Source organism: Plasmodium sp. gorilla clade G2, assembly GCF_900097015.1.
Source record: "Plasmodium sp. gorilla clade G2 genome assembly, contig: PADLG01_00_9, whole genome shotgun sequence".
NCBI classification, from domain to species: domain Eukaryota; phylum Apicomplexa; class Aconoidasida; order Haemosporida; family Plasmodiidae; genus Plasmodium; species Plasmodium adleri (nom. inval.).
This window is the reverse complement of record NW_021628924.1, coordinates 12,700-35,341: the sequence shown is the minus strand read 5'-3', so window position 1 is coordinate 35,341 and position 22,642 is coordinate 12,700. Positions and strand designations below refer to the sequence as shown.

The following is a 22,642-nucleotide window of genomic DNA, read 5'->3' as shown; positions in this document are numbered from 1 at the left end:
TTTCTGATCGTAATACTGTTTCCTGCTATATTTATAACAGGTAATACATCCTTTTCCCAATTATATTCGTTTTTTATATGGACCTTTAATATTTTCATTCAATTTATCAAATATTTTTTTTTGTATCTTTTCCCATCCACAGAATAATGCGTCTTCCTCAGTTGTTTGTGCTCCATTTTTTTTTACGTAGTCACTATATGTTTTCCATTTCCATGCTTTATTATCTATTTCATATTTTAAAAATTTTATATAATCAAAATACATTAATTTAGGTTGAGGTCTTCCAGTTTTTATTTCTTCACCTATCATATACGGAAAATTTCTTAGCAAACTACTTTTTGCATTTGATTCCGCATTCCCCATTGTGTCCAAAACAATACGTGGTAATACATCTCATATATAGTGGCATACATACCCACATACAAACACCTACATGTAGTGTCACAACCTAGTGGTAATACATCTCATATATAGTGTCACAACATCCCCACATATATATATATCTATCTCTTGCATTTAAAATATATTAGATATTTCTGTTTTTTGCCCACATGTGCCATGGTAATCACATATGGTGGTATATACGTATGTGGTATATATATATAGTGGTATATATATCGTGGTACTACAAATACAGTGGGTACAAAAGATATATAGTGGTATATGTTTTCTTTTTTTTTTTTGGTATATGTAGTTTGTGTTTGGGTTATACGTATTGTGTGCGTTACACAACTACTATAGTGGTATGTATTCATAATAATATCATTATGAATATGATGTATAATATCATCTTTATTCATAATGAAAATATCATGGGTACAAATATACCATAATGAATGTGTGATAACATAATTGGACCTATACATAATAATATTAGTTATAATAAATAGATATTATTATGGATATATATGATTAGTGTTTTTGTGAGTGTGGGGCAAGTATAGTAAGTGTAGTGTTTAATGATGTTAATGTATATTTGTATGGATTAGATTAATTAGTTAATATTAATGATAATCATTCTTACAATGTTATGTATATGTATATCACATAGTTTAATTATATCCATTAATTATTCATTTATTATGTGTATTATTGAGTTGTGTAATCGTGGTGCGTGAGTTTTGTTTTATTGAGTTTTCATTTATTTTCTAGTATTACCCATATATACATATGGTATATATAATAGTATATATATACTATATATATTAACTCTATATTAACGATTATATATAACCTATATGTACATTTTACGTAAAGAAATTACGGTATTTTTTCATACATATATATATAGTTAAATCCACATTATGATATATATGTTATCTATATCCTAATACTAACGCTAATTCTATGTGATTACCATGGCACATGTGCGTGTCTAAAATAACATGATAAATATTACTTATATAATATAAATAATTATTCTATTATGCTAGCGATTTGGAGTAAGATTATATTTATTATATATTTCGAAACGTTTTCATTATTATGTGTAAAGGGGGATGTTGTGACACTATATATGCATGAAATGTTAATAATTTATATTTTTCTCTACTATGTGTTTTGATAATAGACAAACTATACACATGTCATAAAAATTTTGAGGATATGCATTATGATAATAGAGGAGACCCCTAATGAATAGCAATAACAAAAAATATATCTAAAAATACCAATTAAAAATTATATATATTGTTCGTTATATATTGAGATGTATTACCCACGTATTGTTTTGGACACAGATGGGGAATGCGGAATCAAATGCCCAAAAAGTAGTTTGCTAAGAAATAAATTTCCGTATTATATTATGTTTATTTCCTCTATGTCCTCCTTCGTGTATGGATCTGAGGTTCCGATAGTGACGAGAAGATCATTCTAAGCACACTGCGGTAATCGTATCCCTCCCAACACATAAAATTTAATGTATTTTGATTATATAAAATTTTTAAAATATTGAAATAGATAATAAAGCATTGGAATCAAATTGTGAATAAAAATTAAAATAAAATAAGTATATGTTGTTAAGATCAATATAAGTTTGAACATTAGCTGATGTAAACCGATAATGCTAATATTATGAATCAATGAGCACAATATCATGAACTGAGGAAGACGCATTATTCTGGGTCAATGGGGAAAAGATACAAAAAAAAAATTATGTTATAAATTGCAATTGGAAAAATTACAATTAAAGGTCCATATAATAAACGAAATATTAATTGGATAAATAAGTAGTCCAACGGTGTATTGGATTTTAATTCCTGTTATAAATATTCAGTCAGGAAAAACAGTATATTTAGGATTACGAAATCTAGATCTAGAGATAACACAGTGAATAAATTTAAATATATAAAATGATTTGTATCTTAATGTTTGAAGACAATTTAATTTATCTTGGTCTAATTTTGATTTTATACTTTTTGGTATTTATTGAATGGCTTCTAGAATTTCATCTGATAGTTAATAATCTTGTCACGCTGTATGTAGTAGTATGTCACTAGATTTAATAAACATCTTATATTCATAACCGAAGAAATATAAATACAATGTACCATTTATCTACGTAGGACGATCACATGAAATTAGTTTGAGGAAAATGTATTTTGAAATTCTTATATATGAGATCTTGTCAAAAAAGATTATTAAAGATATAAAAAATATAATGTAATAATGTGAACAGATATAGAAAAAAATAATAATATATTGAAAAGAGCGAAAATATAAAGAGGGTTTATAAATAATGTAAGCGACCCAAAATTAAGATTAGGAGATAGTTGCAGGTTCAGCTTCATGATCTAATAATACACAACGAGTAATATGTATCGTTTGATTATTATTGAAATATAAGGTTTAAGTAGAAATAATATGAAATCAATAATATGGGATAAATTATACAAATCTAATTATGGAAATAAAATATAACATATAGAAATATGAAAATTAGTAATCATATCTTTATACTTTATGTGATATATAGAAAAGAAATATAGGGGAACTGTTATTATCCAAACCAAAATGGAAAACGAATTTATTTTAAATTAATATTACATAATATATTATGAGCGGAAAAGGTATATAATATAGATTATATACTGCTATGTCTTAAGAAAAAATGATTATAAATACATGAATAATAAAAATAAATTCTAAAAATAGTTATAATTTATAATCCAAAAATATGTAAAACAAATGAATTACAGGTGGATGATGGAAAAAAGAAAACAAATTTAGAAGTGTCCTGCGAGTTCTCATTTTAAAGAACTAGTTACAAATGAATTTACAAACAAATCATTTCAAAGACCCAATAAGTAAACCAGCAAGATCATGGGTTCATGTGGTAATCATAGTAACAAAAATATCTACAATGCGTTCGTTTTTCGAGGGGAATTGGTCTGAAGTAATATTATTTTGATTACCACATATAAAACTCCCAAAAAAATAAGATTTGCGCCGAGATTATGATGATTAGAAAATTGCAAAAGGGGGGAGATAAATTAAAGTAATGTCGATAAAGACGAATGTAAATAAAATGTATGTAATATATTAATATAAAAAATTTTTAGTATGAAGAACAATAAATAAACCCATTATTTTAGATAATTTAATATATCAATATTGTACCCATACAAAAATTTACGCAGGATAATGCTGTTCAACTCATCAAAAATGATAATTATCAATGAAAATGCTTTTATAACACTACATCTAAGAACAACCCCAGTACAAGCACCACTCTAAGAATGGTTGTACATGGGGAGCTCGGTCATTTAGTTCTGTTGACGAATTATTGATGTTTAAAAAAGATATATAATATGAAGTTTAAATTTAATTATTATACTCTCACACGATAATATGATATAGTGGGCCAAGGACAGGCGGGTATCACCTATTAACCACTAGTCTATAATACATGAACACACAAGAGAGAAAGTCAGAACCCAACGATATATTAATATTAAACCAGTGAAACCTTAAATATGGATGTCTCAAAGATAACCCACAAGGATACCATATTATAATCGGTGTGCAAATATAGCTCTAGCACTGGAACACATAAATCTCCAGTCTAACCACGTGGCTTAAAACCAGCTATACATCTACTCTAAGGGTGGCTGCCGGCCAATAGTGGTTTAGTGTTACTTATGATATACCCCCACATCTAGGGTGCCGGCACTTGGGTTACCCATCAATATGGACGGTGGCGCGCTATAAAAACACCGTGGAATTAAAACCGTTGAGCTCTAATAGTATGGAACACAATGATCAACTATGTTATTCATGATTCCCACAGGCTTAAACCCACACAAAGGCACGCGGAGGGGTATACGTTTGTAGTATGTAACCCCGAGCGTGGGGGTACAACTTGACGATTTAAAGTGGAAATATAAGAAAATTTGCGCAGTGTATATTATTAAAATATATGATAACACATACATATAATGGACAAGTGATACCCCACTTTGTAGTGTGAAAGTACCATTCTGCGCGCCCCCATAAGAATTGAACTGGAGAGACTCAACCCAACAACATACAGAAAAGATGATTGATATTATGTTGGCCAACCTATATATATTAATCACCCCCAGGATTTAATCGTTTAAGTGATGGTAATTTAATATCTACATATGTGTAGTGAAGGTATATAAATGGAGGATAGATTAAAATCGAGTAAAGATGTATTACCTGTTATAAATATAGCAGGAAAAACAGTATTACGATCAGAAAACTGTGATAAATTAAATATTACAGTTGAAGACAATATACTGGAATTGAACAATAATGGCTCTAGAATTCAAATAGTAACTGCACGTAGTGGTTGTCCTGATTTAAAAACATCTAAAGATATACATGTACCTCTACGTAGACGATCACTATTAGTTGAAGGAATTGATCAATATCTTGAAGAAATTAAGAAAAAAAGTACAGATGAAAAAACATTAAAAGAAGCGATAGAGGGTAAAATAAGCGCCCAAATTAAGATAGGAGAAGTTGCAGGTCAGCTGACAAAAGGTATGATCGGAGGTTTAAGTAGAGAAATAAGCAATATTATACACAAAAAACATAAAAATGATCATACTTCTTTTTGTAAAGAATGGGAACGTACCATGGACGATTATTTTAAATTATTACAAGGTATAGATATAGTTGATGAAAATGATACGATAAATATTCAATGTATAATTAAAAATATTGAAACAAAGGTGGGAGGAAAAGACAAATTTAGAAGTGCCTGGAGTTCTCATTTTAAAGAACTAGTACAAGATTTACAAACAAATCATTTCAAAGACCCAAGTACCAGAAGATCATGTTCAGTGGATCATAGTAACAAAACTCAATGCGTTCGTTTTTTCGAGGAATGGTCTGAAGAATTTTGTAAACTAAAAAAAGATTTGGGAGATATGATGATAGAAAATTGCAAAGGAGATAAAAGTAATGTCGATAAAGACGAATGTAAAAATGTATGTAATATATATAAAAAATTTTTAGTTGAAACAAAACCTTATTTTGATAATTATATCAATATTTGTACCCATACAAAATACGCAGATAATGGTCAATCACAAAATGAATTACAAGAAATGCTTAAAACATCAGCAAGTACAAGCACCACTGAATGTTGTACAGAGCTCGGTCATTGTTCTGTTGACGAATTATTTGATGTTAAAAAAGATAAAGGTAATTTAATTTTTAATTGTATGTGTCAAGGAGGAATACATACAGAAAAGAGAGATAGTGAACCTAAATGTCAAAAATACAAGGATCCAGTCAATGTAGCTGGAACACAAATCCCAGCACCTACACTTAGTGGTGCCGGCCAAGGTGTTAGTGTTACTACCACTAGTGTCCCTGGTCCCAAAACCGTGATGCAAATAGCACAAGACATACAATCACAGGCTAAAAAAGACGCGGAGGGTCGTTTGGGTGGTGGTAAACTTGACGATTTAAAGGGAAATATAGAAAATGCGCAGTTTAAAAATAGAAATAAAGGAAGTGATTTTAATGGAGATCCTTGCAAGATGGATAAATCAAAACATACGAATGATGTTCGTAGTGATGGTGAACCATGTAAAGGTAAAGGAGGAGATAATCCAGATAGATTTGTTATAGGAAAACAATGGGGAACGAAGAAGGGAGAAGTAGATCAAAATAACAATGAAGTTCTTTTACCTCCTCGTAGATTAGATATGTGTACTTCTAACTTAGAAAATTTAGCTAGAAGTGGTCAAAACCCCGATTTTATAAATAATGGTAGTGTCAACGACTCTTTTACTGGAGATGTATTATTAGCAGCAAAAGAAGAGGCAGAAAATATATTAAAACTGTACGGTAATTCTAATGACCAGTCTGGTATGTGCCGGGCGGTGCGCGCCAGTTTTGCAGACTTAGGTGATATCATAAGGGGTACGGACATATGGGAGAAAAATGACGATATGAAAAATTTACAGGGGCATTTAGATAAAATATTTGCTAAAATTAAAGACGAAAAAGGAAACGGTAAATATACTGGTGGTGAAAATGAATCCCCCCCGTATAAAACCTTGAGGTCCGACTGGTGGAGTGCTAACCGCGACCAAGTATGGGATGCCATAAAGTGTCAAATAGGCGATTTATTCGCGGCGTCGGATGAAAAAATAGATAGAGCTACTGGTAAAGTCGTAGGTGCTTTCTGTGGCTACAATGATACCACACCTGTAGACGACTATATACCGCAGAAGTTGAGATGGCTCGCCGAATGGAACGAAAACTACTGCAAACAGATGAAAAAGGATTTTAACGCGGTAAAAGAACAGTGTACGTTATGCAAGAATATTGGTGAAGGGAAATGTGAGAAAGATAATAAAAAATGTGATATGTGTTCAGGTATGTGCGATACGTATAAAGAAAATGTTGAGAAATGGAAAACTCAATGGACAAAACATCAACAACAATACACATCATTATATAGCAATCCAAATGGTAATGATAAAGAATTTATTCAAAAACTTAAACAAAACAACAACTATTCAAATTCTGCCGATTTTGTTGATTCTATGGGAGGATATAGGTATTGCAAGGATACAACACAAAGAGAAACAAAAGAACAAGGTAATGAAGATTATTTGTTCAAAGAAAAACCTAAAGAGTTTAAAGATGAATGTGGATGTAAAGAGAAAGGCGGATCGTCATCACCCTCACCAAAGGTACCTCCTGCTGTGACACCTCCAAAATCCCAAGATATACAAGATTGTGAAAAAACTTTTGGTAATAATGGTACACCAAATCCTGGTAATGTTCAATTGAGTGAATGGGATTGTATTCAAGACAATGATATGTGCATAGACATAAGTAAAAGTAAAACTGATCACAATATTAGTAACTTTAAAGATAAATTTTCTGATATTTTTGAAGATTGGTTGACATCTTTTTTCAATGAACAACAAAATGTAAAAAGTAAATCCTCTGATTGCACAAATATAACACCAAGTTCAGGTGATTGTGATGGAAAAAAATGTAGAGATAAATGTCCCTGTTATGAAAAATGGGTAAAAAGAAAAACTAACGAATGGAGGCATTTTAAAAATTATTATCGTGACTTTCAGACTATAAATCCAACTAAATGGATGTCAAGTTTTAAATCAGTGGGAAATGATGCCGATACATATGTAAAAAAAAAGAAACAAAGTGAACTCAGTAAGGCATATCAATCTACAAGTGGTACCAAATCCAATAATATTACCATACAAGACATACTTACCGAAGAATCCAAAAAAGTGACCGAATGTCTAAAAAACTGTCCCATAAAAATTGAATGTAAAGACAAGGGGTTCGGGAACCCGTGGAAGTGTGGTGACACCGCAGCCAGTGGTGCCAAACAAGCTGGTGGTACCACTAACAATATGTGTACAAAAAACGAAGGAGATGATGATGACAGGAAACAACCTGGTTCTGGCAAAAATAGTGGTTCCTCCACTAGCGGTGGCGACCAAACCCAATTGTTTTATGATTCGTTCAAAGAATGGATACACGATATAGAAAATATGTTAGATATGAGTAAAAAATTAATAGAAGAATCATGCAAAAACTTAAAAACAAAAACCACTGGTGAGAAAGAATGTACAAAATGTAACGATTTATGTAATTGTTTTAAGGAATTGAAAGGTAAAATTGATGATCAATGGACGAAACAACAAAACAATTATAACCATCATAAAGATAAAGGAAAAGATAATATGCAGAATTTGGATCTTGATATATATTTGGAAGCAGAATGTATTTTGAATGAGGGAGTAAAATCAGAAAAAATGCAAAGTATACAAGGTGAATATGAAGATTTGGATAGTAAATGTGATAAACTTAGAGGAACTGAAAAAAATTATGTTCAAGCTTTGATAAACAACAGTGAAAAAGATAGAGAAAAAATATGTCACGAGTGCGAAAATCAAACTACAAAACCTTCTCCGACAGATAAATGTGATGGTATAGGTAATGCTTCTAATTGTCAAACTAAAAATTATAATGAACTTGATCCTAAAAAGGGCAACAAAGAACGAAATAAAGAATGGTTATGTAAAAATATACAAAATACATCAACAGATGTAAAACAAGATGTTTGTGTTCCTCCTAGAACACAACCATTATGTATAGCAAACATGTATACAAAACAAGCTATAGTGGATAATGCATTTTCTAGTGAAGAAAATATGAAAAAGGCGTTAAAAGCTGCAATTAAAAAAGAAACAGAACTGTTGTACACTTATTACACAACAACAAAAAAAAAAACTGGTACCCCACCCCCTGGATTTTGTGAAGCGGCGTACCGCAGTTTTAATGATTTCAAACATATGGTTCTAGGGGATATGTTGTGGAAGCCTGAGAGTATTAAAAAGGTGCAGGAGAAAATAGGTGAAATTATAAAACAAAGTGGCACAAGTGGAAAAACCGTGACACGAGAGGAGTGGTGGAAGCAACATGAAGTGGAATTCTGGGAAGCAGCGAAATGTGGTATAAAAGACAGTGGTAACAAGTCTGCCACTGGCGATTGCCCCCGACTGATTAATGATGATGACCAGTTTGAGTGGTGGGCAAAAGAGTGGTCCGATGATTTTTACCACAAGAGACACGAGGTGTTAAAGGAGTTTGACAAGGTATGTAACACTGATAGAACTGGTAAGAATACAGATTGTGAAGGCACTAATGGTCAGATGAAAGCTAATAGTAAGTGCAAACCCAAATGTGATGAGTATAAAAATTTCTTATCCAAAAAAAGAGATGAGTGGAATAAGAATTTTAAAATATATCTACAAACAAAAGAAGAAGAGGCGAATAAAAATACATCTAGTGTTAATACCAAAGAGTATAGTCATCCAAACGTATATTTATTGTATCCCTGCACGTACCAAAACTGTGACAATAAATACATGACGGCACTACTGAGTGATAAACAATATGGTGATAAAGAAAAAATATGTAATTGTGACACGTCAAAACATACACAAGACACAGATAACCCCTGTGATAAAAATTATACTGAGTATGGCTGTACTGAGAAAAAGTTTGACAAAAATATTTGGAGTAGTACATATGTGACACACCCGACAGATCGTGGTAAAGTTTTTGCCCCGCCACGACGGAACAGTATGTGCATAGGATGGTTATTCTCAAAAATTGGTGACAAGGATTCGAGTGGCAAACCACTTACTAAAGATGCCGCAAAAAACCAACTTAGACTTAAATTAATCGACGCAGCAAGAGGTGAGTCACATTATTTACACAAATATTACACAAAAAATAGTGGTACCCCTGATACCACTAAATACTGCTCCGCGTTGCGTCGCAGTTTTTATGATTATGGCGATATGGTCAAAGGCACCGATCTGTGGTCCGCGGGGTATTCGCCGCGAGTGGAAAAAAATATATATGACGTATTTAAAATGCCGGATACCGCGGGTGGTAACACACCGAGTGATATGGACATAGTGAAAGACCGTGAAAGTTGGTGGAACACACATAAACGTGAGATATGGCAAGCAATGAACTGTGGCGGTACCAATAAGTGTGATACCAGTGGTAGTGACTATCCCACTGTGTATGATTCCCACGATGAGTTTTTGCGCTGGTTCATCGAATGGGGCGAAAACTTTTGTACACAGAAACAACATTATATGTCGGAGTTACAGACGATATGTATGGATAAATCATGTAACACGTTATGTGGAGGCTCTACGTGCGAACCTTGTCAGAAACAATGTGCTAAATATCATAAATGGTTGTTTACCAAAAAGGGGGAATGGAATGGTCAGAAAGAAAAATATAAAGAGGAATACAAGAAACAAGGAGCAAAATACCAAAATATATATGCTCATACGAAAAAAAAACCTGATAAATATATAGAAGAATACGCAAAAATATGTGAAGGTGCAGATCTTAATGACGTTTTCAAGAGACAAGATAACCAATATAAACCATATAAAAAAAAATGTAAACGATGTATAGATAAATTAACACAAGATGTTGTACAAAAAATTAAATATCCAGGTAAAAGTTCCCCAACAGACAATATCGATTCGTTTTGTGAAAAATCATGTGATAATTCAGGAAATGAAAGTTTGTACGAAAAACACATTGAAAAAGACGATAAATATAGTAAAATTAAGGGACAGAGTAATTGTGAAGGATTAAAAAAAGCGGCAGAAGGTAAGAAAATTAAATGGAATAACAGTGATGAGAAGGATTATGAGTATTTGAAGAATCGTCAGGTTCCTGCAGAAGTATACCTTCCAACTAGGAAAGAAAAAATATGTTTTAGAGGACTAGATGGAAAATACGATAACACTCCTAATGAAGTTAAAGATGAAAAGTCGTTGTTTGAACATTTGATAAAACTTGCTGCAATTGAAGGACATAATTTAGGAGAATATTATAAAGCAAAAAAAGGAAAAGGACAAAATGATGAAAAATATAAATATGAAGTTAGTGAATGTAGTGCTTTAAAATACAGTTTTCTTGATTTAAGAGATATAATTCTAGGTCATGATATGACAGAAACAGATAAGGAGGAAACAGAGAAAAATTTGCAAAAAATATTTAAAGAAGAATATGATGATGATAAAGACGCTGGAAAACCCGGTAGTACATATCGACGAAACTTCTGGAAAAGTAATGAGAAATGTGTATGGAATGCAATGAAATGTGGGTACAAAAAAGGATGTGACGACACCACCACACTAAGTGGTTGCGACCAAATGCCTGATGACACCACTTATCCCGTGGGTACCACTCGCGATAGTGGCAAAAACTACCAATTTTTACGTTGGTTTGCCGAATGGGGGGAAGATTACTGTGGTCACTACGCCAAGGAATTTGCCACGTTGCAGGATAAGTGTAAGGATGTGGACTGCAAAAAAACTGAATCAGAAGAACAGAAAAAGCAACAAGACTGTAAATCACAGTGTGATAAATATCAAAATTTTATTAAGGATTGGAAAAAACAATATGAAAAACAAAAAACCAAGTTTGAGGCAGATAAAAAACAAAAAAATTTATATGAAAAGGATAAAGAGGCAAACGAGGCAAGTGATGCAAGAGTTTTTTTACACAAAAAGTTACAAAAAGCGTGTCAAAATAGTAGTAAACCTGGAGCTAGTGGTTCCACTGAGTGTAATTGCATGAGTGATATCTCGTCTCCTACCACTGGTGGCGGTACTGATACCCCCAAATCTTTGGAGGAAATACCTAGTGAGTACCAAAAACAATGTGAGTGTGACACCCCTAGACCCCCAAATCCACCGAAACCTATGCCAAATCCAAATCCACAAAAACCGGATTCACAAAAACCCAACCAAAAAGACACAAACCCTGATTCATCTAGTGGTCCACCTGATCCAAATAGTGGACAACCTGGTTCTCCTGGTCAAGGTGGTGGTAGCCAACAACCTGGTGGTCCTAAACCTGATACAACCCCTTCTCCTGGTGAACCGGATTCTGGTCAATCTAGTGTTCATCCCCCTTCTCCTGGTGTTCATCCTGCGGGTCCTAGTGTTCAACCCGCACAACAGGATAAATTTAAAGAATTAGATGAATGTCCTGATACCAAGCAGTCATATTGTAGTAAATATGGGAAATTTAGTGGCCGTCCTGGATGTAGACATAAAAAAACAAATTATGATTCATTTGAAAACTGGAATAAATTAACTTTAAATGAAAAAGATGATAATTATGGAGTACAAGTTCCTCCAAGGAGAAAAAACCTCTGCTTTCCAATGTTATATGGTAGTAAATTAAATAAATTGACACTCGATGATTTCAAAAAACATTTGTTGAATTCTGCTGCTACTGAAGCAAAAAATTTAATGAATTATCATAAAGATAATGAAAAATTAGCTTTTCAAGCAATCAAATATAGTTTTGGTGATTATGGAAATCTTATAAAAGGAGATGATTTAAATTCCAAAAACGATGATATAGCCAGTAAAATAAATGAAGCAATTACAAAATTACAATCACAAAATAATAATAGTGTTTCTTCTGGTGGTGGTACTTCTGCAACAACAACGACAAAATTTGAAAGAAAAAATTGGTGGGATAAAAATAAAAAACATATATGGCATGTTATGTTATGTCAATATACTGGAACTGATAAAGACCAACATTGTGAAGATTACAAAGAAATAGATAATATACCTCAATTTTTGAGATGGTTAGAAGAATGGGCAAGGAAATATTGTTCCGAACGTACTAAATTGGCAGATATGGTGTCCAAAGAATGCAAAACAAATATTAAAAATATTGATTTCATTAAACCTGATAAGAAGGATGAAAAATGTGTAATAGCCTTAAATTCATACAAAAAATTATTTCATAATAGACATCTTGAATGGGAAAATTTGAAAAAAAAATACAAAAAAGACAAAGAAACAAAAGATACTACTAGTGCTAATTCGAATTCATATACTGAAAATGATGCTGAAGCATATCTGAAAAAAAGATGTCCTGAATGTATTTGTACTTATGATGATTTGGAAAAAATATCTAATTATGAAAATGACTCAAATAATGTATATAAAAAATTGATACAACAATCTATATATGATACAAACGAGAATGCATCAATCCTTAAAAAACTTTTAACTTTTGATGAACATGGACCAGAAATTGCAAAAAAAGCTTTCGATGCTGCTGGAAAAATAATTCCTGACGCTTTACAAGTTGCAAAAGAAGCTGCAAAAGTTGCAGAAGAACTTGGAAAAAATGTTATAATGCCAGTTGGGATACTAGCTGGAACAAATATTTTAAGTGGACTGGAAAAAGTCATTAGTTGGTTTGGTAGTGGTTCAACATCATCACAACATCCACAACCCTTACCCCCAGCAGAGCCTGATGCAGGAGCTAGTGGTGGACAACACCCTGTAAACCCCTCCCCAACAACACCACAAAAACCCCCCACCGGTGATATCCTCACATCTACCATACCCCCTGTTGGAATAGGAGTTGCATTAGGTTCTATTGCTTTGTTATTTTATTTGAAGGTAAGAATGAGAAATATATGTGTGTATGTGTGTGTTTTTTTATGTGGTAAATATGTGTTTTATATATATATTTATATTTATATTGAAATATAGTAAGAAAAAAAAAAAAAATTAGATATATATATATATATAAGGTATATATTGGAATATATTTGTTAAAATAATAAAGTATATATAGATAAAATAATTTCAGAAATTTAAAAATATAAATAAAAAAATGAGAAATTTTTTTTAAATAAAAAAGAGATAAAATAAAAAGCAGATAAAATAATTTCAGAAAATTTTAAAAATATAAATAAAAAAATGAGAAATTTTTTTTAAATACAAAAAAAAAAATAAAATAAATTGAGTTAAAATAAAATTAAAAAGTGAGAAATGTTGTGAAAAAAAGAATATAAAAATAAATTCAGTTAAAATAAAAAAATGAGAAATGTTATGAAAATATATACACAAAAAAAAATTCCATTAAAATAAAAAAATGAGAAATTTTATGAGAAAACAAATACACAAAAAAAAATTCAATTAAAAAAATGAGAAATGTTATGAAAAAAAAATATACACAAAAAAAAATTCAGTTAAAATAAAAAAATGAGAATATATTTTATTAGAAAAAAAATATAAAAAACAATTCACATAAAATGAAAAGTGATAAAATATTTTATTAGAAAAAAGGAATATAAAAAAAAATTCAGTTAATATAAAAAATGAGAATATATTTTATGAGAAAATAATTGAAAAAAAATAAAGGAATATATAGATAAAAAAATTTTGGTTAAATAAAAAAGAAGAAATATACGGGATCAATTTAGTTGAAACAAAAAAAAAAGAGAGAAAGAGAAAGAGAAAAAAAATATTTTAACACATTTAAAAATAAAAATGACATATTTTATTAAAAAGAATTCATTAAGAAAATAAAATGAGAAAAAATTTTGTATCAGAAATAAATTAAAAAAAAAAAAATGGAATATATTGATATATATTTGTTGATATAAATAAAGAATATATGAAAATAAATTTGTTAAAAAAAAAGAAATATATAGGAAGAAATATAGTGAACTTAAAAAGAAATATATGGAAATAAATTTGTTGAAATAGAAAAAAAGAAATATATAGGAAAAACAATTTGTTAAAAAGTAATTATATAGAAAAAAAAATTGTGTTAAAATAAAAGGAATATATTGATATATATTTGTTAAAAAAATAAATATATGGGAACAATTTTGTTGGAATAATAAGTATATATAGATAAAAAAATTTGTTGAAATAAAAAAGAATATATGGGAACAAATTGGTTAAAATAAAAGGAATATATAGTTAAAAAAATTGTGTTAAAATAAAAAATAATATATGGGAACACATTTGTTGAAATAAAAATGGAATATAGAAATATATTTGTTAAAATATAAAATATATAAATATATATTTGTTAAAATAAAGAAGAATATATGGAAATAATTTAATTGAAAGAAAAAAAAGTAATATATTGGAAAAAAAATTTGTTGAAATATAAAGTATATATGGGAACCAATATGTTAACAAGAAATTATATAGAAATAAATTTGTTAAAAACAGATATACATAGTGACAAATTTGTTAAAATAAAAAAAAATATATGGGAAAAAAAATTTGGTTAAATAAAAAAGAAGAAATATATGGGAACAATTTAGTTGAAAAAGAAAAAAACAAAAAGAGAGAGAGAGAAAAAAAAAAATATATTTTTACACATTTCAAAATAAATAACAAAATTTTATTAAAAAAAATTCATTAAGTTAAAAAATAATGAGAAAATATTTTGTATCAGAAATAAATTAAAAAAAAAAAAAAAGGAATATATATTGATATATATTTCTTGAAATAAAAAAAAAGAAATATATAGATAAAAAAAATTGTTCAAATACAAAAGAATATATAGTTACACATTTGTTGAAAAAAGAAATATGTACATAAAAATATTATGTTAAAATAAAAGGAATATATAGTAAAACATTTGTTAAAATAAAAAAAAACAAAAATATATAATAACAATTGTGTTAAAAAAAAATTATATTGATAAGAAATTATGTTAAAAAAAAGAAATATATAGGAATACATTTGTTGAAATAAAAAAGAATATATAGGAAAAAAAATTATGTTAAAATAAAAGGAATATATAGTTAAGAAAAATTGGTTAAATAAAAAAGCAATATATGGAAACACATTTGTTAAAATATAAAAAATGAATATATGGGAACAACTTTATTAACAATTGGAATATATAGTTACACATTTGTTGAAATAAAAAAAAGGAATATATAGTTAAAAACATTTGTTAAGAAAAAAAGAATATATACAAACACATTTGTTAAAAAATGGAATATATAAAAATATATTTGTTAAAAAATTGAATATATAGAAATAATTTTGTTTAAATATAAAGTATATATAGATAAACAAATTTGTTGAAATTAAAAAAAAATAAATATATGGAAACAAATTTTTTAAAAAATGGAATATATGGGAACATAATTTGGTGAAATAGAAAAAACATATACATAGTAACAAATTTGATGAAATAAAAAAAAGAATATATGGGAATAACATTATTAAAAAATGGAATATATAGTTACACATTTGCTAAAATAAAAAAGAAATATACAAAAAAACAAATTTGATAAAAAAAAAAGAATATAAGGTAACAAATTATTTAAAATAAAAGGAATATATAGATAAAAAAAATATGTTATAATAAATAAAGAATATATGGAAATAAATTTATTCAAATAGAAAAAAGAATATATAATAGAAATAATATTGTTAGAAAAAGAACCATATAGAAACACATTTATTGAAAAAGATATATATGAGAATAAATATGTTGAAATAAAAAAAAATATATGGGAACAATTTAGTTGAAATAAAAGGAATATATAGAAATAAATATGTTGAAATAAAAAAGTATGTGGAAATATATTTGTTAAAATATAAAGTATATAGTTATATATTTGTTCAAATAAAAGAGAAACATATAGATAAAAAAATTTATTGAAATATAAATAAGAAATATAGAGATATAAAAATTATGTTAAAATAAAATGAATATATAGGAACACATTTGTTTAAAAAGAAAAATATATACTGGAACAATTTAGTTGAAATAATAAAAAAGTATATTGAAATAATTTAGTTGAAATAGAAAAAAGAAATATATAGAAATAAATTTGTTGAAAAAGAAATATATGGGAATAAATATGTTAAAAAATGGAATATATAGTTACACATTTGTTCAAATAAAAAAGGATATATAGGAAAACAAATTTGTTGAAATAAAAAAAAGAAATTATATAGAAAAAAATATTTGTTAAAATAAAAAAGAATATATGGGAACAAATTTTGGTGAAATGCAAAAAAGTAAATATATAGGATAACACATTTGTTAAAAAAAAAAAAAAAGGAATATATAAAAATAATATTGTTGAAATAAAAAATTACATAGGAATAATTTAGTTGAAATAAAAAAAAGGAATATACAGAAAAAATTTTTGCTGAAATGATAAGTATATATAGGAACACATTTGTTGAAAGAAAAAAGAATATAGTAACATATCGTGTTGAAAAAATAAATATATGGGAACACATTTGTTAAAATATAAAAAAACAAAAAGTGAAAGTGAGAGAAAAAAAATATTTTAACACATTTCAAAATTATAATGACAAATTTTATTAGAAAAAAAATAAATTCTTTAAGAAAAAAAAAGTGAGAAAAAATTTTGTATCAGAAATAAATTAAAAAAAAAAAAAAAATGGAATATATATTGATATATATTTGATGAAATAATAAAAAGAAATATTTAGGGAAAAAGATGTGTTCAAATAATAAGTATATATAGAAATAATTTAGTTGAAATAAAAAAAAGAAATATATAGTTAAAAAAATTATGTTAAAATATGGAATATATACAAATAGATTTGTTAAGAACAAAGAAATATATAGTTAAAAAAATTAGTTCAAATAGAAAAAAAAAGAATATATGGGAATATGTTTGTTAAAATATAAAGTATATAGATATATATATTTGTTAGAATAAAAAAGAATATATAGGAACACATTTGTTAAAAACAAATTATATAGATAAAAAAATGTGTTAAAAAATGGAATATATAGTTAAAAAAATTTGTTTAAAAATGGAATATATAGTTACACATTTGTTGAAAGAAAAAAATGGAATATATAGAAACAAATTTGTTAGAATAAAAGGAATATATAGTTAAAAAAAATTATGTTAAAAAAAGAAATATATAGTTACACATTTGTTGAAATAATAAGTATATATGGGAATAAATTTGTTACAATAAAAAAAAGGAAATATATAGATAAAAATATTTATTGAAATAATAACTATATATAAATATATTTATTAAAATAAAAAAGGAATATATAGCAAAAAAAAAAAAAAAGATAGAGAGAAAAAAACATTTTACACATTTCAATATAAAAATGAAATTGATAATTTTTTTAAATAAAAATAAAAACAGAATTCAGTTAAAATAAAAAAACAGAATTTTTATGAGAAATAAATTAAAAAAAAAGGAATATATAGGAAAAACAATTTTGTTGAAATGAAAAGTATATATGATAATAAATTTGTTGAAATAAAGAAAAAAGGAATATATAGATAAAACAAATGTGTTAAAAAAATTAATATATATATGGAAACAATTTTGTTAAAAAAAGAATATATGGAAATAAATTGTGTTGGAATAAAAAAAAAAGGAATATATAGTTAAAAAAATTTGGTTAAATAGAAAAAACAAATATATTGTAACAAATGTGTTAAAAAATGGAATATATAGAAATAATATTGTTAGAAAAATAAAAATATAAAAACACATTTTTTAAAAAATGGAATATATAGATGAAAATATTTCAGAAATTCAAAATATAAATAAAAATATAAATTTAAAAAAAAATAAAATAAAATAAAATAAATTGTAATTAAAATATAATTAAAATACAAAATGAGAAATTTTATGAAAAAAAAAAATATAAAAACACTTCATTTAAATAAAAAATATATAAAAAAATTTACTTTAAATACAAAAGGAGAAAACAATTCATTTAAATAAAAATCATGAGAAAAAAATGGAGTTAAAATTAAAATGAGAAAATTAATCAGAAAAAGATACAAAAAAAAAATTTTAAAAAAAATTAAGTTAAAATAAAAAATGAGAAAAAAAAAAAAACAATTACCTATATTTATTTACATACATAAATATATATCCCAATACCTATATACCTATACCCACACATACATACATATATATTTAAACCTACATATACATATATTTTTTTTGTAGAAAAAACCCCAACTTGGACCTACGAAACTTTTTCGAGTTATTGATATTCCCCAAAACGATTATAGTATACCTACAAATGAGTCGTCCAATAGATATGTACCATATGGTAAATATAAAGGAAAAACGTACATATATGTGGAAGGAGAAGAAACAGATGATTATGTACGTGATATATCTTCTTCTGATATAACATCATCTTCTGAAAGTGAGTATGAAGAGATGGATATCAATGATATATATGGGTATAAATCACCTAAATATAAAACTTTGATCGAAGTAGTACTAAAACCAAGTAGCAAAACAACATATGATGATACATCTATGTACCAAAATGATAATAATAATAAACTTACAGATGAAGAATGGAATCAATTAAAACAGGATTTTATTATTAATATGTTACAATCTGATAATATGGATATATCTCTTGAAAATCTAAATGGAAATACTACAAATACACAACCTAATATTGTTGATAGTAGTATGGAAGAAAAACCTTTTATTACATCCATTCAAGATAGAAAATTATATAGTAATAGTGATATAACTTATAATATTGATTGGAATATTCCGGAAAATATCAGAACGAATAACGTGGATAGTCCAAAATATGTGTCACCAAATCTATATAGTGGTATAGATCTAATTAATGATTCGTTAAATAATGATAAACATATTGATATATATGATGAATTATTGAAAAGAAAAGAAAATGAATTATATGGAACAAATTATCCGAAAAATACAACAACGACAAATCGTGTTGCAAAACCAATAAGTGGTGATCCTATATTGAACCAATTGGATTTATATGATAAATGGTTAGAGAGAAATAAAGATATGTACAACCAATGGAATAATAGTGATACGTTGAACCAGTGGAATATCCAACGTGATAACGACAATACTACGGACCATACACACAACTTGTTAAATACCAACCTTTCTATAGAAATAAGTAGTGATATGACCCATGATACATCTAATATGGATATGAGTGATACTAATACATATACTTATTTGGATGATATGGATTCGTTCGAAAATAGTAGTGATGAAAATTTATTATGAAAATTTATGATGAAAATTTGATATATATATATATATATTTTTTGTGGGTTTTTGAACAAATAGGTAGGTTTTTGTTTTTTATTAATAAACATTTTAATTATATTGTGTGGTTCATTACATATATATATGATATGCACAAAAAATATTCATAAAGATGAAATATATGAATTATATATGTCTATAATAAATTTAAGTTTTTTTTTTCAGATATATATAATATATAATTTAATATATTTTGTTTTATTTTAGTTATATAATCAATTATAAAAAACCCATTGAGGTACGAAATATTCTTTGTGTTTATAATTTTAAAAAGAATTTCGTAAAAAAAATTTTTGATAACTTATATAAATTAATAACAAATATATTAAATTAAATTTAAAAAAAAAAAATAATTAATATTATTGAAAAGATCTAAAACATATTTTTTTTATACTTATGGATTAAAATAGTATTAACATATATAATAAGAAAATATATAAATAGCAAATTTATTTTTATTTTCAATATGTCTTAAGTCAACTACACATATCTATTCTATTTAAGTAAAAAAAATATATATTTTTTATGTATTCATTGTTTACACAAAAAATTAAAATAGAATGAAAACACTAATAATTATATACATTTACGAATTATTCCTTATTTAATGATCTAATATAAAATAGGTCATATGGTAAATGATAATTATATATATCATTACATATAAATAACGATATTTCCTAAATAATAATAATATAAGTTACATTAGTGTTATATTATTTAACCACGTTTAACTATTTATATTATATGTATAAATAGATTTATGATATAATTTTTTTTTACACCCAAAAAATATTTTATAATAATACTTATTAATTTATTTATTATTATATATTTTTTGAAATTCTATGAATATATTATATATATATAATGTTGTATTATATATATATAAAAAAAAATATATATATATATATATATATTTTTAAAATTTCTTTAAAATAAAAATAAATTAATACATAAATTAGTAGTAGTAGAACTACTTAAATAATATAATAGGAATATTTAAATATGTATTTATTACTTATTTTGTTTTAAATAATTATTATTATTATAAAATATAAATTTATAAAAATTTACATTTTATATTACACTAATTACATTTAAGGTAATAAATAAAAATTAAATCAGAATGATGTTAATATAGAAAGAAGTTCAATTGTAAATAAAATATAGATACATATATATATATATATATAGATATAATAGTTTTGATAAATATTAATTATTTTTTTATATCTAATAAAATTAATAAAAATAAAAAAAAATTAGTTCTATTATATTACAACTCTTATTTTATATTATTTAATTATTAATTGTGTTTTGGATTAATATAAAAACACATTATATGTAATATTTATATGATCAGAGAATAATATGGATAATAAGTATCTAACTATTGTAAATTTTCCAATTTTACTATTATAAATATTACTTTTATTATATATATATATATTATATAGTAAAAATATATCTATTTAAATAGAATATGCTAACTGAAAAATATATAAATTCTTAATATATTAATATTTACACAAAAATGTAAAACTATTTAATTTCTATAATTTTTATTATTTTTATAATTTTTTTTATTTTTTTTTTTTTTATTTATTTTTTTTTAAAATTACTAATTCTTTTTAAATTAAATAATTATTGAAATAATTAATATATGTTTATAATACTATATATATTGTTATAAAAAATTTTATATTTTTAATAAATAATAAAAAAAAAAAAAAAAAAGCATATAGTAATAGTACAAATAGTACATTATCATATATATAATATAATCATTAATTGATTAACACATTATATAATTACGTATACTAAAATGAATACATTAAAATTATTTATTAATATATCCGTTTTATTATTTTTTTTTATATCCAATTATAATCCTCATAATGTAACCATTCTTTTCTAAAAAAAAAAAAAAAAAAAAAAAAAAAAAAAAACATTTTGTCACATAAATATATATATATATATTAATTTTAAAAAAACATAAATAAAATTGATATATTTAATATATACGAAATAAATTAATTATAATTTTCTTATATTTTTTTTTTTTTTTCTCAGGGTCAAAATAACAAATCTATTAATAGTAATGAAAAATTAAATTCATCATCAAATCATACATATGGTAGAATATTAAATCAATTGGAAAATGATACATTAGAAAAGGAAGCAGTAAATACATTAGAGCTAATGTTAGATAAAATTAAAGAAGAAACAAATAAAGAAGAAGCAAATGAAGAGGAATGCAAAGGTTGTTTTGCAAAATTAAAAAAAAAAAAGAAAAAAAAAACTAAACCTTCAAATGCCCATAATTATTATGCACGAAATAATAAAAAGAAAGAAGAAAGAAGACAATATTTAAAAAATAATAAAGATAAATTAAATTGTCTACAACGAGCAGAGGAAAAACTATTCACTCATGCTGATCTTTTAAGAAGCTCAATTTTCTCAAGAACATCAAGAAAACCTGATGGAATATTTTATACATAAAAAAAAAAAAAAAAAATTAACAATTATATTTTGTTTATTTAATTTGTTTCTTTTTTCAGATAACACTAATTAAAAGAAAAATATATTATTTGCATACTACAATGATGTCTGAGGTTATATTTTAACAAATTATATATAATATATTATATATTTATATAAAAATAATATAGTTTTGTATTTTTCTTAAT

General features: G+C 25.8%; 3 protein-coding genes across 3 annotated transcripts; all 3 read left to right on the top strand.

The window, feature by feature from the left end:
- Positions 1 to 4,643: 4,643 nt before the first annotated feature.
- Positions 4,644 to 13,598, top strand: PADL01_0007800 (erythrocyte membrane protein 1 (PfEMP1), truncated, putative; the record flags this gene model as incomplete). The annotated part of the gene is made up of 2 exons (XM_028680668.1): positions 4,644 to 13,502; positions 13,596 to 13,598. 2 exons carry the CDS (start codon positions 4,644 to 4,646, stop codon positions 13,596 to 13,598), a joined length of 8,862 nt encoding a protein of 2,953 aa, XP_028541446.1.
- Positions 13,599 to 18,218: 4,620 nt separating this feature from the next.
- PADL01_0007700 (erythrocyte membrane protein 1, PfEMP1, putative) lies at positions 18,219 to 19,907 on the top strand (the record flags this gene model as incomplete). The annotated part of the gene is made up of 2 exons (XM_028680667.1): positions 18,219 to 18,233; positions 18,837 to 19,907. 2 exons carry the CDS (start codon positions 18,219 to 18,221, stop codon positions 19,905 to 19,907), a joined length of 1,086 nt encoding a protein of 361 aa, XP_028541445.1.
- A 1,870-nt stretch (positions 19,908 to 21,777) lies between these two features.
- On the top strand, positions 21,778 to 22,454 carry PADL01_0007600 (Plasmodium exported protein, unknown function; the record flags this gene model as incomplete). The annotated part of the gene is made up of 2 exons (XM_028680666.1): positions 21,778 to 21,852; positions 22,026 to 22,454. 2 exons carry the CDS (start codon positions 21,778 to 21,780, stop codon positions 22,452 to 22,454), a joined length of 504 nt encoding a protein of 167 aa, XP_028541444.1.
- Between the last annotated feature and the right edge of the window lie 188 nt (positions 22,455 to 22,642).